This window comes from Jaculus jaculus, chromosome 1, assembly GCF_020740685.1.
Source record: "Jaculus jaculus isolate mJacJac1 chromosome 1, mJacJac1.mat.Y.cur, whole genome shotgun sequence".
Classification (NCBI taxonomy): domain Eukaryota; kingdom Metazoa; phylum Chordata; class Mammalia; order Rodentia; family Dipodidae; genus Jaculus; species Jaculus jaculus.
The window spans coordinates 303,686,637-303,702,220 of record NC_059102.1 but is presented as its reverse complement, the minus strand read 5'-3'; the positions used below and the strand labels follow the sequence as shown (position 1 = coordinate 303,702,220).

The window sequence follows — 15,584 nt, the reverse complement described above, 5'->3', positions numbered from 1 at the left end:
ACATAAATAGACAGAGTTGATTCACACTGAGCTTCTCCCCTTTATAAAAAGAAGTAGAGTAGCAGAAGTACAAGCCAGATTGAAGTGGGTTGGAGAATGACTCACAGATTTACATAAATAGGAGGATTGCTCTTCTCCTGGCCATGGGCTTAAGACCCAGTCTTGGGTTAGTAGTATTCCTTAATATTTTTATACATTCCTTGTTGTTATAATGTTACTATAAATAATTAGTTATAATTAAGGAACTATAATTCATATCTTGGCAGAAGGTAAGGATCACTTTGAATATATATTTACTGTAGGCAATTCATATCAGAGAGACCTTTCTGCCAGCTTCACATATAAAAACGTATTTCACTGGATCACAGAACTACACAACTAAACCAGTTTGTACCCAGCATATTGGTAAAAACAAACTTAAAGTTGAAAATACCAAGTGTGATGATAATATAGACCAACAACAATCTATAAATCTTTCTAGTGGGACACAAACCATAACTGTGGTCAGAGCCCATGACTATTGTGTGGAATATCAAGGGACTCTTACACATACATAACAGAAACATGCTTGACACTGATGAGAAAAACTAGTTTCTTTTAGGCAGTTTCAATTAGAAACTGAGACCCGGAGAGAACCAATGCCACCTTGCCCTGGCATGAATTGAACTCTTGGCAGGAATAGAATTTGTGTATGATGAAGACTCATCTACAACAGCTGTAGAGATTTCTCAGTGGTTAAAGGCACTTTCTTGCAAAAGCTGAAGGCTATGGGTTGATTCCCCAGTACCCACATAAAGCCAGATGTACAAAGTGGTGCATATGTCTGAAGTTTGTTTGCAGTGGGAGGAGGCCCTTGCATGTCCATTCCCCCTCCCTCCCTCCCCACCCCTCTCTTTCTCTGTCTCTCTCTAATAAAATGAATAAAATATTTTTAAAAGCTATCTTTGGGGCTTGAAGGATGGCTTCATTGTTAAGGCACTTGCCAGAGAAGCCTAAGGAGCCAGACTTGATTCCCTAGTACCCACATAAGCCAAGGTGCTACATGTATGTTCATTTGCAGTGGCTAGAGGCCCTAATCTAATACTATGTGCTGTATTATGTATTGGATAATATTATCACTAAAATGGAACATCCATAGAGCGCAGTTTGGCTAGTGTTATAAATTCTTTGTTAAAAATAGGACAAGACCCAAAATTGAGGTTAATAAATTTTGGGGACCCTCCCGAACTCCGAAATCCTGCATCAGTACTGCAACAGGATTTGGGGGCACAGCAGCCCCCCAGATCTGCGAGCTCCAATCTTTGGGTTCTTAACCCAAAGAAACTGTGCATAGGACACTCAGCAATTTTACTTCTTGAGAAACTCTTCAGAAACAAGGAGGCATATGAATGAATTTACAATGTAGCATTTTTTTTTTGTAATGGAGAAAATTGGAAACAGCTAAAATATCCCCCTGTAGGTATTTCTGAAAACACACAGAGAGAGAGAGAGAGAGAGAGAGAGAGAGAGAGAGAGAGAGAGAAAGAGAGAGAGAGAGAGAGAGAGAGAGAGAGAGAGAGAGAGAGAGAGAGAGAGAGAGAGACTTTAGTATATAAGAACTGGTCACCAAAAGTAGAAGGTGCTGTGAGACCAAATCCAGGATTGCAGTAAGTGCAGTATACTGGAATGTGTCTTGGGATGGAACAAGCCAAGAAAATTCCTACACCCAAGAGCAAGAGTAAGGGCTTATATGGTAGACTGGACAAATATGAATCATAGCTACATGGAGTAGAATATACCTGGCCTCAAAACTATTATCATGTTAAATGTCAGTTAAGAAACAGCCTGGGCATCAATGACCCATACCACACACTAAGGTGACTGTCCAAGGTACTTTGTCTTATAGGGTTTGGGATTCCAGTTAGGTCACCTAGTAAGGAAAATGGCAGTTACCATCAGGATGGCTGGAGTTATGTCAATAAACCCCTATAGTTGAATAATGGATTTGAAAAATCTGGAGATATATGTGTGTATGTGTGTGTGTTACTGCTATATAGTATGTTGGAATATACTATATAACAGTAAAAATAAGTAAGTTAGTGCACTAGTTCTTAAACTTTAGGTACATTTTAATCACCTGGAAAATTTGTCAGAACACAGATTACTGTGCCCTACTTTCAATGCTTCTGAATCAGTAGGCTTGTAAAGGGTCCCAGGGTTTGTATTTTCCAAATGACATTGACACTGTTATTTTAGGACTACAGCTGAATAATTTCTTTTAAATTATTTACTTTCAAGCAGAGAGAGAGACACACACCAAGAGAATGACCAGGGCCTCCAGCCACTGCAAATGGACTCCAGATGTATGTGCCACTTTGTGCAGCTAGCTTTACATGGGCACTGGGGAATCGAACTCTGGTCCTTATGCTTTGCAGACAATTACCTTAACCACTTAGCAATATCTCCAGCCCCTTAAATAATTTTTAACTGGACCTCCAATGATTAACATGGACAAATCTTAGAAAGGGGATGATAAATGAAAAAGGCAAGTTTCAAAAGAAACACAAATACTTTGATACCATTTATGTAATTTTAAAACATTGCAATTATCTTACTCTTACATGTTTTATTTACTTTATATTGAAAGGCCCAAGAATTCAGAAGCCCAGAAATACTATCACGCTCCAAAGGGAGCTTAAGCGGGCTCCTGCATACCTCAAACTCCAGGCTTTACTCTCTGTTGGAAGCAAGTAAAGAATCCCTCTTCTCATTATATCAGAGCCCACTCCTAATATAAAACTAGGTAAAAAGGGCATGAGATAGCCCTCAAGGATGGGAAATGAGTAATGAAGTAAACCACTTATTTGGTTTCTGTAAATAGCCTGCACCATAAGCCTTAACAGCCCACACTGTAAACCTTAGTAGCTCGCGCCATAAGCTGTAGCAGCCTGCCTCAGACCACCAAGGTCATAGGAGGCTGATACCACACTCTGCTACCCCCACCTAAGGACCTGGGCAAATGCTGACCACCAAGGTCATAAGAGACTGATTGGTCCACGAGGGGCTTGAACAAATTAAACTAATTGGCTTAGAAACTATAGAGTGGCACAAACTGGCTCGCACCCCATGGGCTCCTGATATTAAAAAAATGATTGGTCTAATGCACAGGCTTTGTTAGAAACCCTATAAAAACTGTCCCGTTCCTGCACTTGGGGCTCTGCAGTCCTCTACCCCTGTGCGGTGTACGACTGTGGGCCCCAGCACGCTTGGAATAAAATCCTCTTGCAGTTTGCATCAAGACCGCTTCTCGTGAGTGATTTGGGATGTCGCCATATCCGGGAAGAGCGTGGGGTCCTCGTTTTGGGGGTCTTACATTTACAATATCACTAATACACATGCAGTAAAATCTGACCAAGACCATAAAAGTAGTTAGTCAAGGAACTAGACCACTCATTTCCCACCACGGGTTATTAACAAGAGGTATTCTTACCTTTTCAAAACAACTACCCAAAGCTGTGTAGATTTCAGGAAAAGAAGAGCTAAAAGAAAAGCTAGTTAGTACTTAGCCTAGGATAGTGATCAAGAAATCAGAAGTCTTTTTCTGATGTACCCAAGGTTATAAACCCCACCTTACATGTTTCATTTGTTGCTTTCTAAATGTATTGTAAAAATCAGGTGGCTAACATGTGGAAAATTTTGGAACAAAATACAAATCTGAAAAAAAAGACACTAAAGTGAGTCCACAGAAATGTCTGGGAGAATTTTAAGCCAAAAGGGGCACCATCAGAGTCTTATATAAAACGTTAGTGTCTTAAAAGCAGTATTTTGGGAAAACTAGAAGGTCGTGTAGTTCTGATTTTGTGTATCCTCAGCACTTTGCACATAGCAGGAGCCTGACAAATATATGACAACCACAAGAATGCATGGGTAAAGAAGGCATTCCACAACAGGGGACGACATAGGGATCCCCACTTCAAAAACAAAAAGAAGCCAGGCGTGGTGTCTTTAACCCTAGCACTCGGGAGGCAGAGGTAGGAGGATCACCATTAGTTCGAGGCCACCCTGAAACTACAGAGTGAATACCAGATCAGCCTGGGCTAGAGTGAGAGCCTACGCTGAAAAAAAAAAGAGGGGGCGGAGACCAGCTAGCTACAAGTAAAACAAAAATCCCAATTTTTTCATGACTATTCCCATTTTTCTATTGCCTTTTATTGGCGTTGGGGGGGCGTGCAGAAAAAATTTTAGTTTTTAAATACTGTCAGTCCATCAATAAACTAAGGGCTAACCCTCAGAGTACAAGGAACACGCAGTCAAAGGCGCGACTACTTGTGAAGCTATGCCGGAACCACTTGCCGGAGCCTGTGAAGTTCAGCGGGAAGCATTTAGGAATAGGACTACTTCCTGCTTCTGCTAGCGGCGGGGGCGGGGAAAGGAAATAGCTGCAGGAGCCGCATCCTGCGTGCGCTAGCGGCGCCGGAGGTGGAGGCACAGGGAAGAGGCGGAGGAGGTAGCGGAGGGTGCGCCAGAGAAGAAAAGTGTCAAAGCCGGTAAGTAAGCGCCTCAGAGCAGGGGACGGAGGATGGGCGGCGCTACGGTCTCGCTTCGCCCATCTGTGGTCCCGAGGTGCCGGGTGAGGTCCGGGCAGTGCTTTGTCGGCCGGCCGCCTGTCAATCGACGCCGCGCCGGGGAGAGACTGTTGGGCGCCGGAGCCGGGCCTTGTGGGGCTTGGGACTGCGCTCTTGCCTCCCGACCGCGGGTGCTGAAGCCGGGGGAAGCGCCGGGCTGTGGTGCCCGGAGACGCTGGGGTTCCGCACCCTGGACAGCTTCCGCGGGCGGTATCTGGAATTGGGATGCCGTGCTGTGCCTCCCACTTAACCTTTAGACGTCGGCGACATCCTGGTAGCGAGCAGACGTCAGGGAAGGGCTTGTGAGACGCTGATCCGGAGCTCTTTTCCCTGCCAGGGCGATCAGAAGCGGAGTCGTTTTTAAAGGAAAACGCTTCCACCTGCTCCCTGTCGCTTCAGGACAAAGTTAACCTTCTCAGGTCTGTGGTGAAACCAGCTGTTCCTTCTCCGATCCATTAGATTAGTACGGCTGTTGGTATCAAGCGAGTGCTTTGTAAATACATTGGATGGTGGCCAAGAAAAGTAAGACTCCAAGCACTTTTTGAAAAGAGAAAGAGACAGAGACAGACAAGACCGACCTAGCGATCAGGACTGGATAGCTGGCTTGCCTCACCTTCACATGTAATCATCATAGCATCCTAGCCTAAAGGCAATCATCTTAAAGGCACTAGATTCCGTTTTGATTGATCTAATAATTATTAGGACATAAGATTCTTGATTGCAGACTAAATGAGTGAAACCATTATAAAATTTGCCAGAAAAAAATCAGAAATAGTTTTTAAGTTACCTCTTTTCTGTTTTAGGTTCGGCTTTAGAGTGTGGTGAAGGGTACTTTTCATGGTGCATGGAGGGAAAGCCAATGCGCAGGTAGGCATTTAGGAAGAAAACCATCAGTGTCACTGACATTCAGCAAGTAGTAGCAATGCTTTTACCTTTTCTTTAATTCTCAGACCCTACTAAATTCTTCATGGAATTAATGACTCTTGCTCTAAAATACATCATAAGTGATACCAGAAATTAACAATGTTTAATAAAATCTAGGACATAACTTTCAAACAAAAATTTTTCTTAGATAATGTGTCTATCTGTAGTAATTTTTCTGATAAGTAACTTATGGATTGAATGATATTATGTGAGCTTATTATAACTTTAATTCCTTACAGAATATAGAGGGCTTTGTTTCCAAGTTAAAAAATAATAATACTTATACTGTACTGCATGCCTAGTTACGGTTTTGGTTTTTTTCACTGATGTTCAATGATATATTTGTGTTATGTTTGTTAGAATACTCACTGTGCAGGAAAGACTAAGGACTAAAATGACATTAAAAAAATAGAAATGTGAGGCTGGAGAGATGGCTTAGTGGTTAAGTGCTTGCCTGTGAAGTCTAAGGACCCCTGCTGGAGGCTGGATTCCTCAGGACCCCCTTTAGCCAGATGCACAAGGGGGCACATGCATCTGGAGTTCGTTTGCAGTGGCTGGAGGCCCTGGCATGCCCATTTTCCCTCCCTCCCTCCTCCTCTCTCTGTATGTCACTCTCAAATAAATAAAAATAAACAAAAAAAACTTTTTTTAATAGAAACATAGAAAATACAGAGAACTGTAGGCCCTGTCAACTCTAGAATTTAATGCTTTTAAGCAGTCTGTTCTAACAAATTAGACTAGACTCTTATTTTTTTAATTTTTAAATTTTTATTAACTTTTTCCATGATTATAAAAAAATATCCCATGGTAATTCCCTCCCTCCCCACCCCTACACTTTCCCCTTAGACTCCCCTACACTTTCCCCTTAGACTAGACTCTTTATTGAAACAAAATACCATTTTATTTCTTCATTGTTTAAATTCATTTTATGGTTATTGAATGCTAATTAATCACTTGTTATTTGGCAAAGGAAAATAACTTAGAAATCCTTGAAAAGAAGAAATATTCCGCCATGGGGGTATGACTTACTATAGAAGAGTGGACCTAGTGGTGCAGGCCTGTAATACAGCACTTAGAAGGCAGAGACAGAGGATCTAGAACTCTATGAGCTGCCCTGTTTCCAAAAACAATGAATAAACGACCAAAAAGGAGGGCTAGGAGCAAGAACCAGAATGTGTATCTGTATATTCTTTTCCAGTTTTATTACTGATTTATCAGTTAACCCTGAGCTATTCTACCTTCTTTATACCCCAGTTTGTTTCTCTGTTTTATCTGACCAGGATAGTGAGAGTTAGTGAATGTTCACAAATGCCTTGCAGTCTCCAAATGGAAACATCCTATCATACTAATATCTTACCCTATTGTAGGAATAATATTAGACTGTTAAGTATTAAAAGAAAAGAAACTAACATAATTACCTGCTTTATCACTTGTTTGGTTTTTTTTTTTTCCTTTTGTTATTGTTTGTTTGTTTGTTTTTGAGATAGTCTCACTCTAGCCCAGGCTGACCTGGAATTCCTACCTCACCTCCTAAGTGTTGGGATTAAAGGTGTGTGCCACCACAGCCAGCTTCACTTCATTTTCATACATGAATAAAAGTCACTGATTGTTTCTCATCCCCCAACTGTCATAATTGTCACATCTCATATAATTGCTAAAATAAGAATATCTTTAAAAGAAAGTCGTAGCATGGGAATGTCTTCAGTTTATTAGTAGTTTCTGCATCAAGTATTCATTAAATTGCCCAAATTTGGGTTTTTTGCCTCATTACATAATACTGTCAGTTATTCAAAATCATGTTACGTAATTTTAGTGCCATGAATTGTTAAGTTATAGCTCTTTATCATCATCATTTGGCCAGAAGCAACTTACACATTGCTGTTTGGTCTTACTTCCACTTGCTGCCTACATTACATTATGGTCATACTTTTCCATCCTTTCCTTGGTGGGCTGTCATTTTGCTGCTGCAGCCCAGGAGTTAGTCTCTGTAAGGTAATGTTGGGCTTATACCTAGCTGCTCTTTAACTTTGAACAAGACTTAACACTTTGTATTGAGATTGTTTGAATAGATGTTCATTGTTTCGGACAGGTTGGAAGTTCTTTTTGTATATTTGCACCTGTAACACCTAATGGCTCTTGAATAATTGTATGAATGAGCAGTTTCTTCAGACTTCTCCCCTTCCCCCAGGAGTGGAAGGCTATGGACAAAAAAAAGAATGAAAGTTATTATTAAAGATACTATTTAAAAAATATGTTTTGGGCCGGGTGTGGTGGCGCATGCCTTTAATCCCAGCATTCGGGAGGCAGAAGTAGGTGGATCGCCATGAGTTCGAGGCCACCCTGAGACTCCATAGTGAATTTCAGGTCAGCCTGGGCTAAAGTGAAACCCTACCTTGAAAAAAACCAAAATATATATATAATTTTTACTTATTTATTTGAGAGAGAGAGAGAGAGAGAAAACCAAGTAAAGAGTGAGAATGGGCATGCCAGAACCTCTAGCTGCAGCAAACGAGCTCCATTTGCATGCATGCACCACCTTGTGCATCTGGCTTTATGTGGGTCTTGGGTAATCAAAATTGGGTCCTTTGGCTTTACAGGCAAGCGCCTTAACCCTTATGCCAGCTTTCCAGCCCCAATATCCTTTTTTTAAATAGCTTTTTAATTTTACATATTTGTGGGTTAAGTTATTCATTACAAATTCATTACAAATATACAGTCTGTGGCATGCCACCCTAGATATGCTTGATTTCACCATTACAAATATACAATGTGTAATGATCAGCCAAGGTAATTGGCATATTCATTTCTTGTTTTTTGTTGTTGTTGTTGTTTGATGTAGAGTCTCACTGTAACCCAGAACTAGAACCCACTCTGTAGTCCCAGCCTGGCTTTGAACTCAAAGTTATCTTCCTACCTCTGCCTCCCAAGTGCTGGGTGTGTACCACTGCACCTGGCATATTCATCCCTTAATATGTTAGCATGGCTATTATGGAAAAGTAGAAATTCTTCAAAAAAGTAAAAGTAGAACTATCATTTGCTCTAGCTCTCTTAATTATTGTATATGTACCCAAAGGAAATGAAAGAGATGGCTGCCCTGCCTTGTTTATTGCAGCGCTATAGCCAGGATAAGGAATCATCTGAAATATCCATCACTGAATGAATGGATAGAGAAAATGCAACATTATACATATATACACATGAACACAATAAAATGTTATTTAGCCATAAAGAGAATGAAATCCAGGCTGGAGAGATGACTTAGTGGTTAAGGTGCTTGCCTGCGAAGCCTAAGGACTCATGTTCAACTCACCAGATCCCATGTAAGCCAGATGCACAAGGTGATGTAAGTGCAGAAAGTAGTGCATGCACATAAGGGGGTGCACACATCTGGAGTTCAAGTGTAGTTTTGCAGTGGCTGGAGGCCCTAACATACCAATTCTCTCTCTCTCTTTTATACAAAAAAAGGCCAGTCTGTTGGGCTTGCCTCAAAAGAATTAAAAAAAAAAAAAGAAATTCTGTCATTTGTAATATCTTGAGTTAGGAGTACAACATGTTAACTGAAATAAGGAAGACAAATGCTGCATATTCGCACTCAAGTGTGGAGTCTAAAAAAGTTGATTTCAGAGAAGTAGAAAATAAAGTAATTACTAGGAAAGGTAGGAAGATGGGGAAGGGAGGACATGAAGGTCGGTTTATGGACCAAAATTCAGGTAGATAGGAAGAATAAGTTCTAATGTTTTATAACACAGTAGAGAAACTACAGTTTATAATAAGTATCGAATGTTTTATTCTTTAAAAAAACTAGAAGATATTGAAAGGTTCCCACACAAAGAACTGATCAATGTTGAAGGTATTCTAATGTTTAATTATAAAGTTTTATGAAATAAACTGGCATTTATTAGCAAAGGTTTTTGTCATTTATTTCATCAACTATTATGTGGTCTCTGGTTGCTGCAAATGAATGCCTGCCTGGCTTTATGTGGGTAGCTGGAAGATTAAAACAAGGCTAGCAGGCTTTGCAAGCAAGCACGTTTAACTACTGAACCATCTCTGCAGCCTCACTTAAGCAGTTTCTTATGCATTCTTTGTATCATAATGTCAGCATATCATGCACATTCTTCTGCATCTTTATTCACTTCACAAGTTAGTGTGTAAGCAGTGTGATGGCACGTACCTGCAATCATGTCATTCATGACACTGAGACTGGGAGGAGTTTTCGACCAGCCTGGACTACACAGAGATTTCCAGGCAGCCTACGTTACATAGCAAGACCCTGTCTTAAAAAAACAAGAAAGTTGGGCTGGAGAGATGGCTTAGCAGTTAAGGTGCTTGTCTGTGAAACCTAAGGACCCATGTTCAGTCCCCCAATACCCATATAAGCCAGATGCACAAGGTGGTGCATGTGTCTGGAGTTTGTTTGCAGTGGCTAGAGGCCCTGGTATGCCCATTCTTTCTCTCTCCTTATCTGCCTCTTTCTCTCTAGTAAATAACTTCTTGCAGATTGTAATACAGATCTACCTTATTCCTTATTATAGTTATATGGTATTATTCCAACATTTATACACATGATAGTTGCAGCCATTTCTCCAATGAACATCCTTATAGGTAGTTTTCTCCAGATGTATAAGGGGGAGTTTTGAGATATGGAATTGCCTAGTCAGAGTATGTACATTTTAAATTTTTGGTAGATAATTAACTGATTCCCACCTTAGAGGTTATACTAAACCACAGTATTACCAACAATGTGCCTACTTTCTGTGTGTGTTTGTGTGTGTGTGTGTGTTTTGTAACTTAAGAAATTTTTTTATTATTTATCTGAGAGAAAAAGAGGTAGACCAAGAGAGAGAGAGAGAGAGAGAGAAAGAGAAAGAGAGAAAGAAAAGAAAGAAAGAAAGAAAGAAAGAAAGAAAGAAAGAAAGAAAGAAAGAAAGAAAGAAAGAAAAAGAATAAATATGAGCTTGTCAGGGCCTCTAGCCACTGCAGACAAACTCCAGATGCATGCACCACCTTATGCATCTGGCTTCTGTGGGTCTTGGGGAATCAAACCTGGATCCTTTGTTATTGCAGGCAAGCATCTTAACTGCTAAGCCATCTCTCCAGACACTTCTGGGTTTTTGTTGTTGTTGCTGTTTGTTTACTTTGTTGTTTTGTTTTGTTTTTTTGTGACAGAGTAGCCCAAGTTGGCTTTGAATTTGCAACAATCTTCCTGCTTTAGCCTCCCAAGTTCCAACACTATGCCTTTTTTGCTGTTTGTTTGTTTGTTTGTTTTTTGGAGGTTTTTTTTTTGAGATAAAGTCTCACTCTAGCCCAGATTGACCTGGAATTCACATAGTCTCAGGCTGGCCTTGAACTCACAGCGATCCTACTACCTCTGCCTCCTGAATGCTGGGATTAAAGATGTCCACCGCGTCTAGCCATCCTCCTTCCTCTTGCCTTGATCATTAGGCTGAAGCTTATACTCATTTTTTCCAACAAGCAGTGATAATATGTCTTAGAGTTCAGACATTCAGATGAGCAGCCATGCTCTCTGGTATGGAATCAGCTATGAAATCCAATATCCAAAGAGTACCAAAGTGCAGAACCAGCACTTTGGAATATTATTTCTGCTGTAAGAATTGTTTCCCCACAGCTCTCTATTTAAGTATGTTTTCAAGTATATTCAGAAATACAAATGGAGGTCAGCTGAAAGAGATATTTAAGGGCTAGAGAGATGGCTCAGCACTTGGAGGCACTTGCTTGCAAAGTTTGACAGTCTGGGTTCAGTTCTTTAGTACCCACATAAATCCAGATGCACAAAGTGGTGCATGTGTCTAGAATTGGTTTGCAGAGGCAGGAAGCCCTGGTGCACCCATTGTGTCTGTCTTCCTGCCTGTCTCTCTCTCTCCTTGTGAGTATAAATATATATATATATTTAATTTGAAATGGATGCCAGGCGTCGTGGTGCACGCCTTTAATCCCAGCACTCAGGAGGCAGAGGTAGGTGGATCACCATGAGTTCGAGGCCACCCTGAGACTACATAGTGAATTCCAGGTCAGCCTCAGCTAGAGTGAGACCCTACCTTGAAAAACTTAAAAATTTTTTTTTTTCTTTCAAACAGAACTATTTAAGGACAGGCTGTTAAATTCCATATCAAAACAAAGAAAATACACAGTATTGGGAACTGAAGTCATAGCATTCCACATGCTAAGTAAATTCCATAATATGCTATATCCTTAGTAAAAGCAAAAATTTTAAATTTAAAAGGAGATGAATTCATTTAGATAGGAAAAGATTCTATAACTCTGGAGAAACATTCTGCAGCATATCTTTATAAGGTGAACTTTGTGATGTGCACTTTAATCAAAATGTGTATTGTTGGGATATATAGAGATGACTGAACAGTTAAGGCACTTGCCTATAAAGCCTAACAACCTGGGCTCGATTTCCCAGTACCCATATTAAGCCAGATGCAGATACACAAAGTGACACATCACATACATCTGGAGTTAGTGTGCAGGAGCTGGAGGCCCTGGCATGCCCATATTCTCTTTCTCTCTCTCTCTCTCTCTCTCTCTATCTCTCTATCTCTCTATCTCTCTATCTCTCTCCTCTGTGCTTGCAAATAAGTAAGTATATTGTTCCGTAAACTTTATTGTAGTTTTAAAATATCTTATTTATTGCTGGGCATGGTGGTGCACTCCTTTAATCCTAGCACTCCAGAGGCAGAGGTAGGAGGATCACCATGAGTTCGAGGCCACCCTGACATTACCTAGTGAATTCCAGGTCAGCCTGGGCTAGAGTGAAATCCTACCTTGAAAAAACAAAAACAAAAAAATCTTATTTATTTACTTATTTATGTGTGTGTGTGTGTGAGAGAGAGAGAGAGAGAGAGAGGGAGAGAGAGAGAGAATGGGCACACTGGGGCCTCTAGCTACTGCAAATGAACTCAGACACGAGTCACTTTGTGCATCTGGTTTACATGGTTACTGGGGAATCAAACCTAGGTCCTTAGGCTTTATAGACAAGTTCCTTTACCACTAAGCCATCTCTCCAGCCATTTATTGCCCCCCCCCTTTTAGAGAAAATGGCCACTTGAAAACATTGATTTTTATGAGAGGAAGAGAGAATTGGCACACCAGGGCCTTTAGCCACTGCAGTCAAACTCAAGGCATGTGCACCACCTTGTGCATATGTGAAACCTGGCATACTTGCATCACTTCTTGCGTCTGACTCATGTAGGACCTGGACAGTCAAACATGGGTCCTTAGGCTTCATGGACAAACACTTTAACCGCTAAGCCATCTCTCCAGCCCCCAAAAATAATGTCTTTTTTTTTTTTTTAATTTTGTTTTGTTTTGTTTTTAAGGTAGGGTTTTGCTGTAGCCCAGGCTGACCTGGAATTTACTATGTAATCTCAGGGTGGCGTCAAACTCACAATGATCCTCCTACCTCTGCCTCTTGAGTGCTGGGATTAAAGGTATGTGCAGCCCCACCTGGCCCAAAAATGATTTCTTAATTGAGACCATTACTCTTGAAGTACTGGATCAGGAAATGTGTGGCTGGCTAATTAATTAAAATTTGAAGTTGACTTACTCATTTTGAGTTGTCAGAATGTTCCTTATTTAACAGAATATTTTAAAAGTTAACATTTCTGCTGGCATGGTGACACACGCCTTTAATCCCAGCACTCCGGAGGCAGAGGTAGGAATATTGCTGACAGTTCGAGGCCACCCTGAGACTATATAGTGAATTCTAGGTCAGCCTGGACTAGAGTGAGACCCTACCTCAACCCCCCCCCCAAAAGTTAACATTTCTTTGATAAACATGAAATATGATATCTGATTTGTAGGTTAGAGATATGGCACCGCAGCTAAGACTTGCTACTTAAGCATAAGAGCTCTCAGGCCAGAAACCCTTAGATCACCAAGTTTGACTTCCCAGACCCCACATTAAAAATCTGGGTGTAGGGCTGGAGAGATGGCTTAGCGGTTAAGTGCTTGCCTGTGAAGCCTAAGGACCCCGGTTCGAGGCTCAGTTCCCCAGGTCCCACGTTAGCCAGAGGCACAAAGGGGTGCACGCGTCTGGAGTTCGTTTGCAGTGGCTGGAAGCCCTGGCGTGCCCATTCTCTCTCTCTCCCTCTATCTGTCTTTCTCTCTGTGTCTGTCACTCTCAAATAAATAAATTTAAAAAAAAATCTGGATGTAGGGCTAGAGAGATGGCTAGCAGTTAAGTGCTTGTCTTTGAAGCCTAAGGACCCTGGTTCGAGGCTCGATTCCTCAGGACCCATGTTAGCCAGATGCACAAGGGGGTGCACGCATCTGGAGTTCGTTTGCAGTGGCTGAAGAGCCTGGCATGCCCATGTTCATTCATATTCATTCTCTCTTTCCCTCCCCCTCTCCCCCTCTTCCCCTCTCTCTTCCTCCCTCCCTCCTTCTCTCTCTCTCTCTCTGTTGTTCTCAAATAAATTTTAAAAACTTTTTTAAAAGTCTGGGTGTAGCCATGCACATCTGTAACTCCAGTCTACAGGAGATGGAGGCTGGGAAATCTCTGCGGCTCACTGACAAACAAGCTCCAGGTTGAGAGATATCCCCATCTCAAGGAAAGAAATACATGGATAAGTGTTAAGAGAACACCTAATATTCTCCTCTGACATCTTCATGCAAGCTCATGTCAGGGGTAGGGAGCACACATACGTACATACACACACCATGCTTCTCTCTCTCTCTCTCTCTCTCTCTCACACACACACACACACACACACACACACACACACACACACGTTAAAAAAAAAAAGATACTTTGGCTGGAGACATGGCTTAGCAGTTAAGGCACTTGCCTGCAAAGCCAAAAGAAAAATACTTGATTTGTTCTTTGGCCTATACTTCCTGCATGCAAATGCTTTGATTATTTTCTTCAGTCTTTTTGGAGGTTTCAGTATTCATGGGATGACCTATCAATTTACCTTGCCTACATTTTCTTGTCTTCCTAGATTCCTGTGACTTTGATTTTAACTCATTTCAGTAGCTTACTGTTACTATCATTCAGAAAACTTTAAAATATTAAGTCCCAATAACTAATTCTGTAACACTGCTTCCTGAATGCCTACATCTCTTTGTCCTAATCAGAAGCAACATTCCTTTGTGTGTGTATGTGCGCATGGGCATACATACATGTGTACATACATACATGCATACATACATATCCAGGTCCTTGAACAGTCTTAACTATGTGTTCTACTACTGAGCTATATTCCTGGCCACTGCAACCATATTCAAGTCATCACTCAACTCTACTTTATCTGTGGTATTTTCTAAATTCTAGATTAAGAATTCATATTCTGGGCTGGAGAGATGGCTTAGCTGTTTAGGCACTTGCCTGCATATCCAGAGGACCTGGTTTCAATTCTCCAGGACCCACATAAGCCAGATGAACAAGGTGGCACATGCATCTCAAGTTGTTTACAGTGGAGGAAGACTCTGGCATACCTGTTTTCTCTCCCTCTCTCTGCCTCTTTCTTACAAATAAATATTTTTTTTAAAGAATTCATATTCTCTAATTCTGAAGTATTGAGTATTATTGAATAAAAACCAACCATAGGGAGTTCATGCAACTATATTCTTTGTTTGTTATAACATTTGGCCAGTACTTCTGAATCCTTAATCATTGTTAGTCATTCCCCACAGCAAGTATTTCACATCCTTATCTGGTTTTCTCATGATCCCATTACCACTCACCTGGCAGTAAATGACTTGCTTGCCTACTTTCTGATTTCACAGGAAAAACATAGAAGCCATCAGTATGAATGTCCCCAACTTCTTGAAGTCTTCCTTCTCCCAAATAGATTATCTACTTATATATTATTTCTTCTCCCATTCCCTTCTTGTGATCTAAGGTAAGCTTTTCTTCCTTTTGTCTAAAATCCATTTCTTGTGTATTTCAGTTGTATACCTACCACACTTGGATGGGTCTTTCACACATGTCATTTCATGTAAAAGAAAAGGTGCCAATTCAAACCACATGCATTTTTTACCTTTTCATACATGCACATTACATTTTGATCCTATGTACTACATACT

At 40.8% G+C, this 15,584-nt stretch overlaps 1 protein-coding gene across 4 annotated transcripts in view; it reads left to right on the top strand.

Moving 5' to 3' along the window:
- Positions 1–4,404: 4,404 nt before the first annotated feature.
- Positions 4,405–15,584, top strand: part of Klhl20 (kelch like family member 20) — a 64,845-nt gene continuing 53,665 nt past the window's right edge. Inside the window, exons 1-3 of one of the 4 annotated variants that reach the window (XM_045141705.1) lie at positions 4,405–4,526; positions 5,408–5,471; positions 15,285–15,400. In XM_045141705.1, the coding sequence (XP_044997640.1) occupies positions 5,442–5,471; positions 15,285–15,400 (146 nt within the window). In that variant the 5' untranslated portion in view covers positions 4,405–4,526; positions 5,408–5,441. Of the gene's footprint in view, positions 4,527–4,955; positions 5,024–5,407; positions 5,472–15,284; positions 15,401–15,584 lie in introns of those variants that run through there. The other 3 variants (XM_045141706.1, XM_045141707.1, XM_045141708.1) reach the window with 3 other exon arrangements.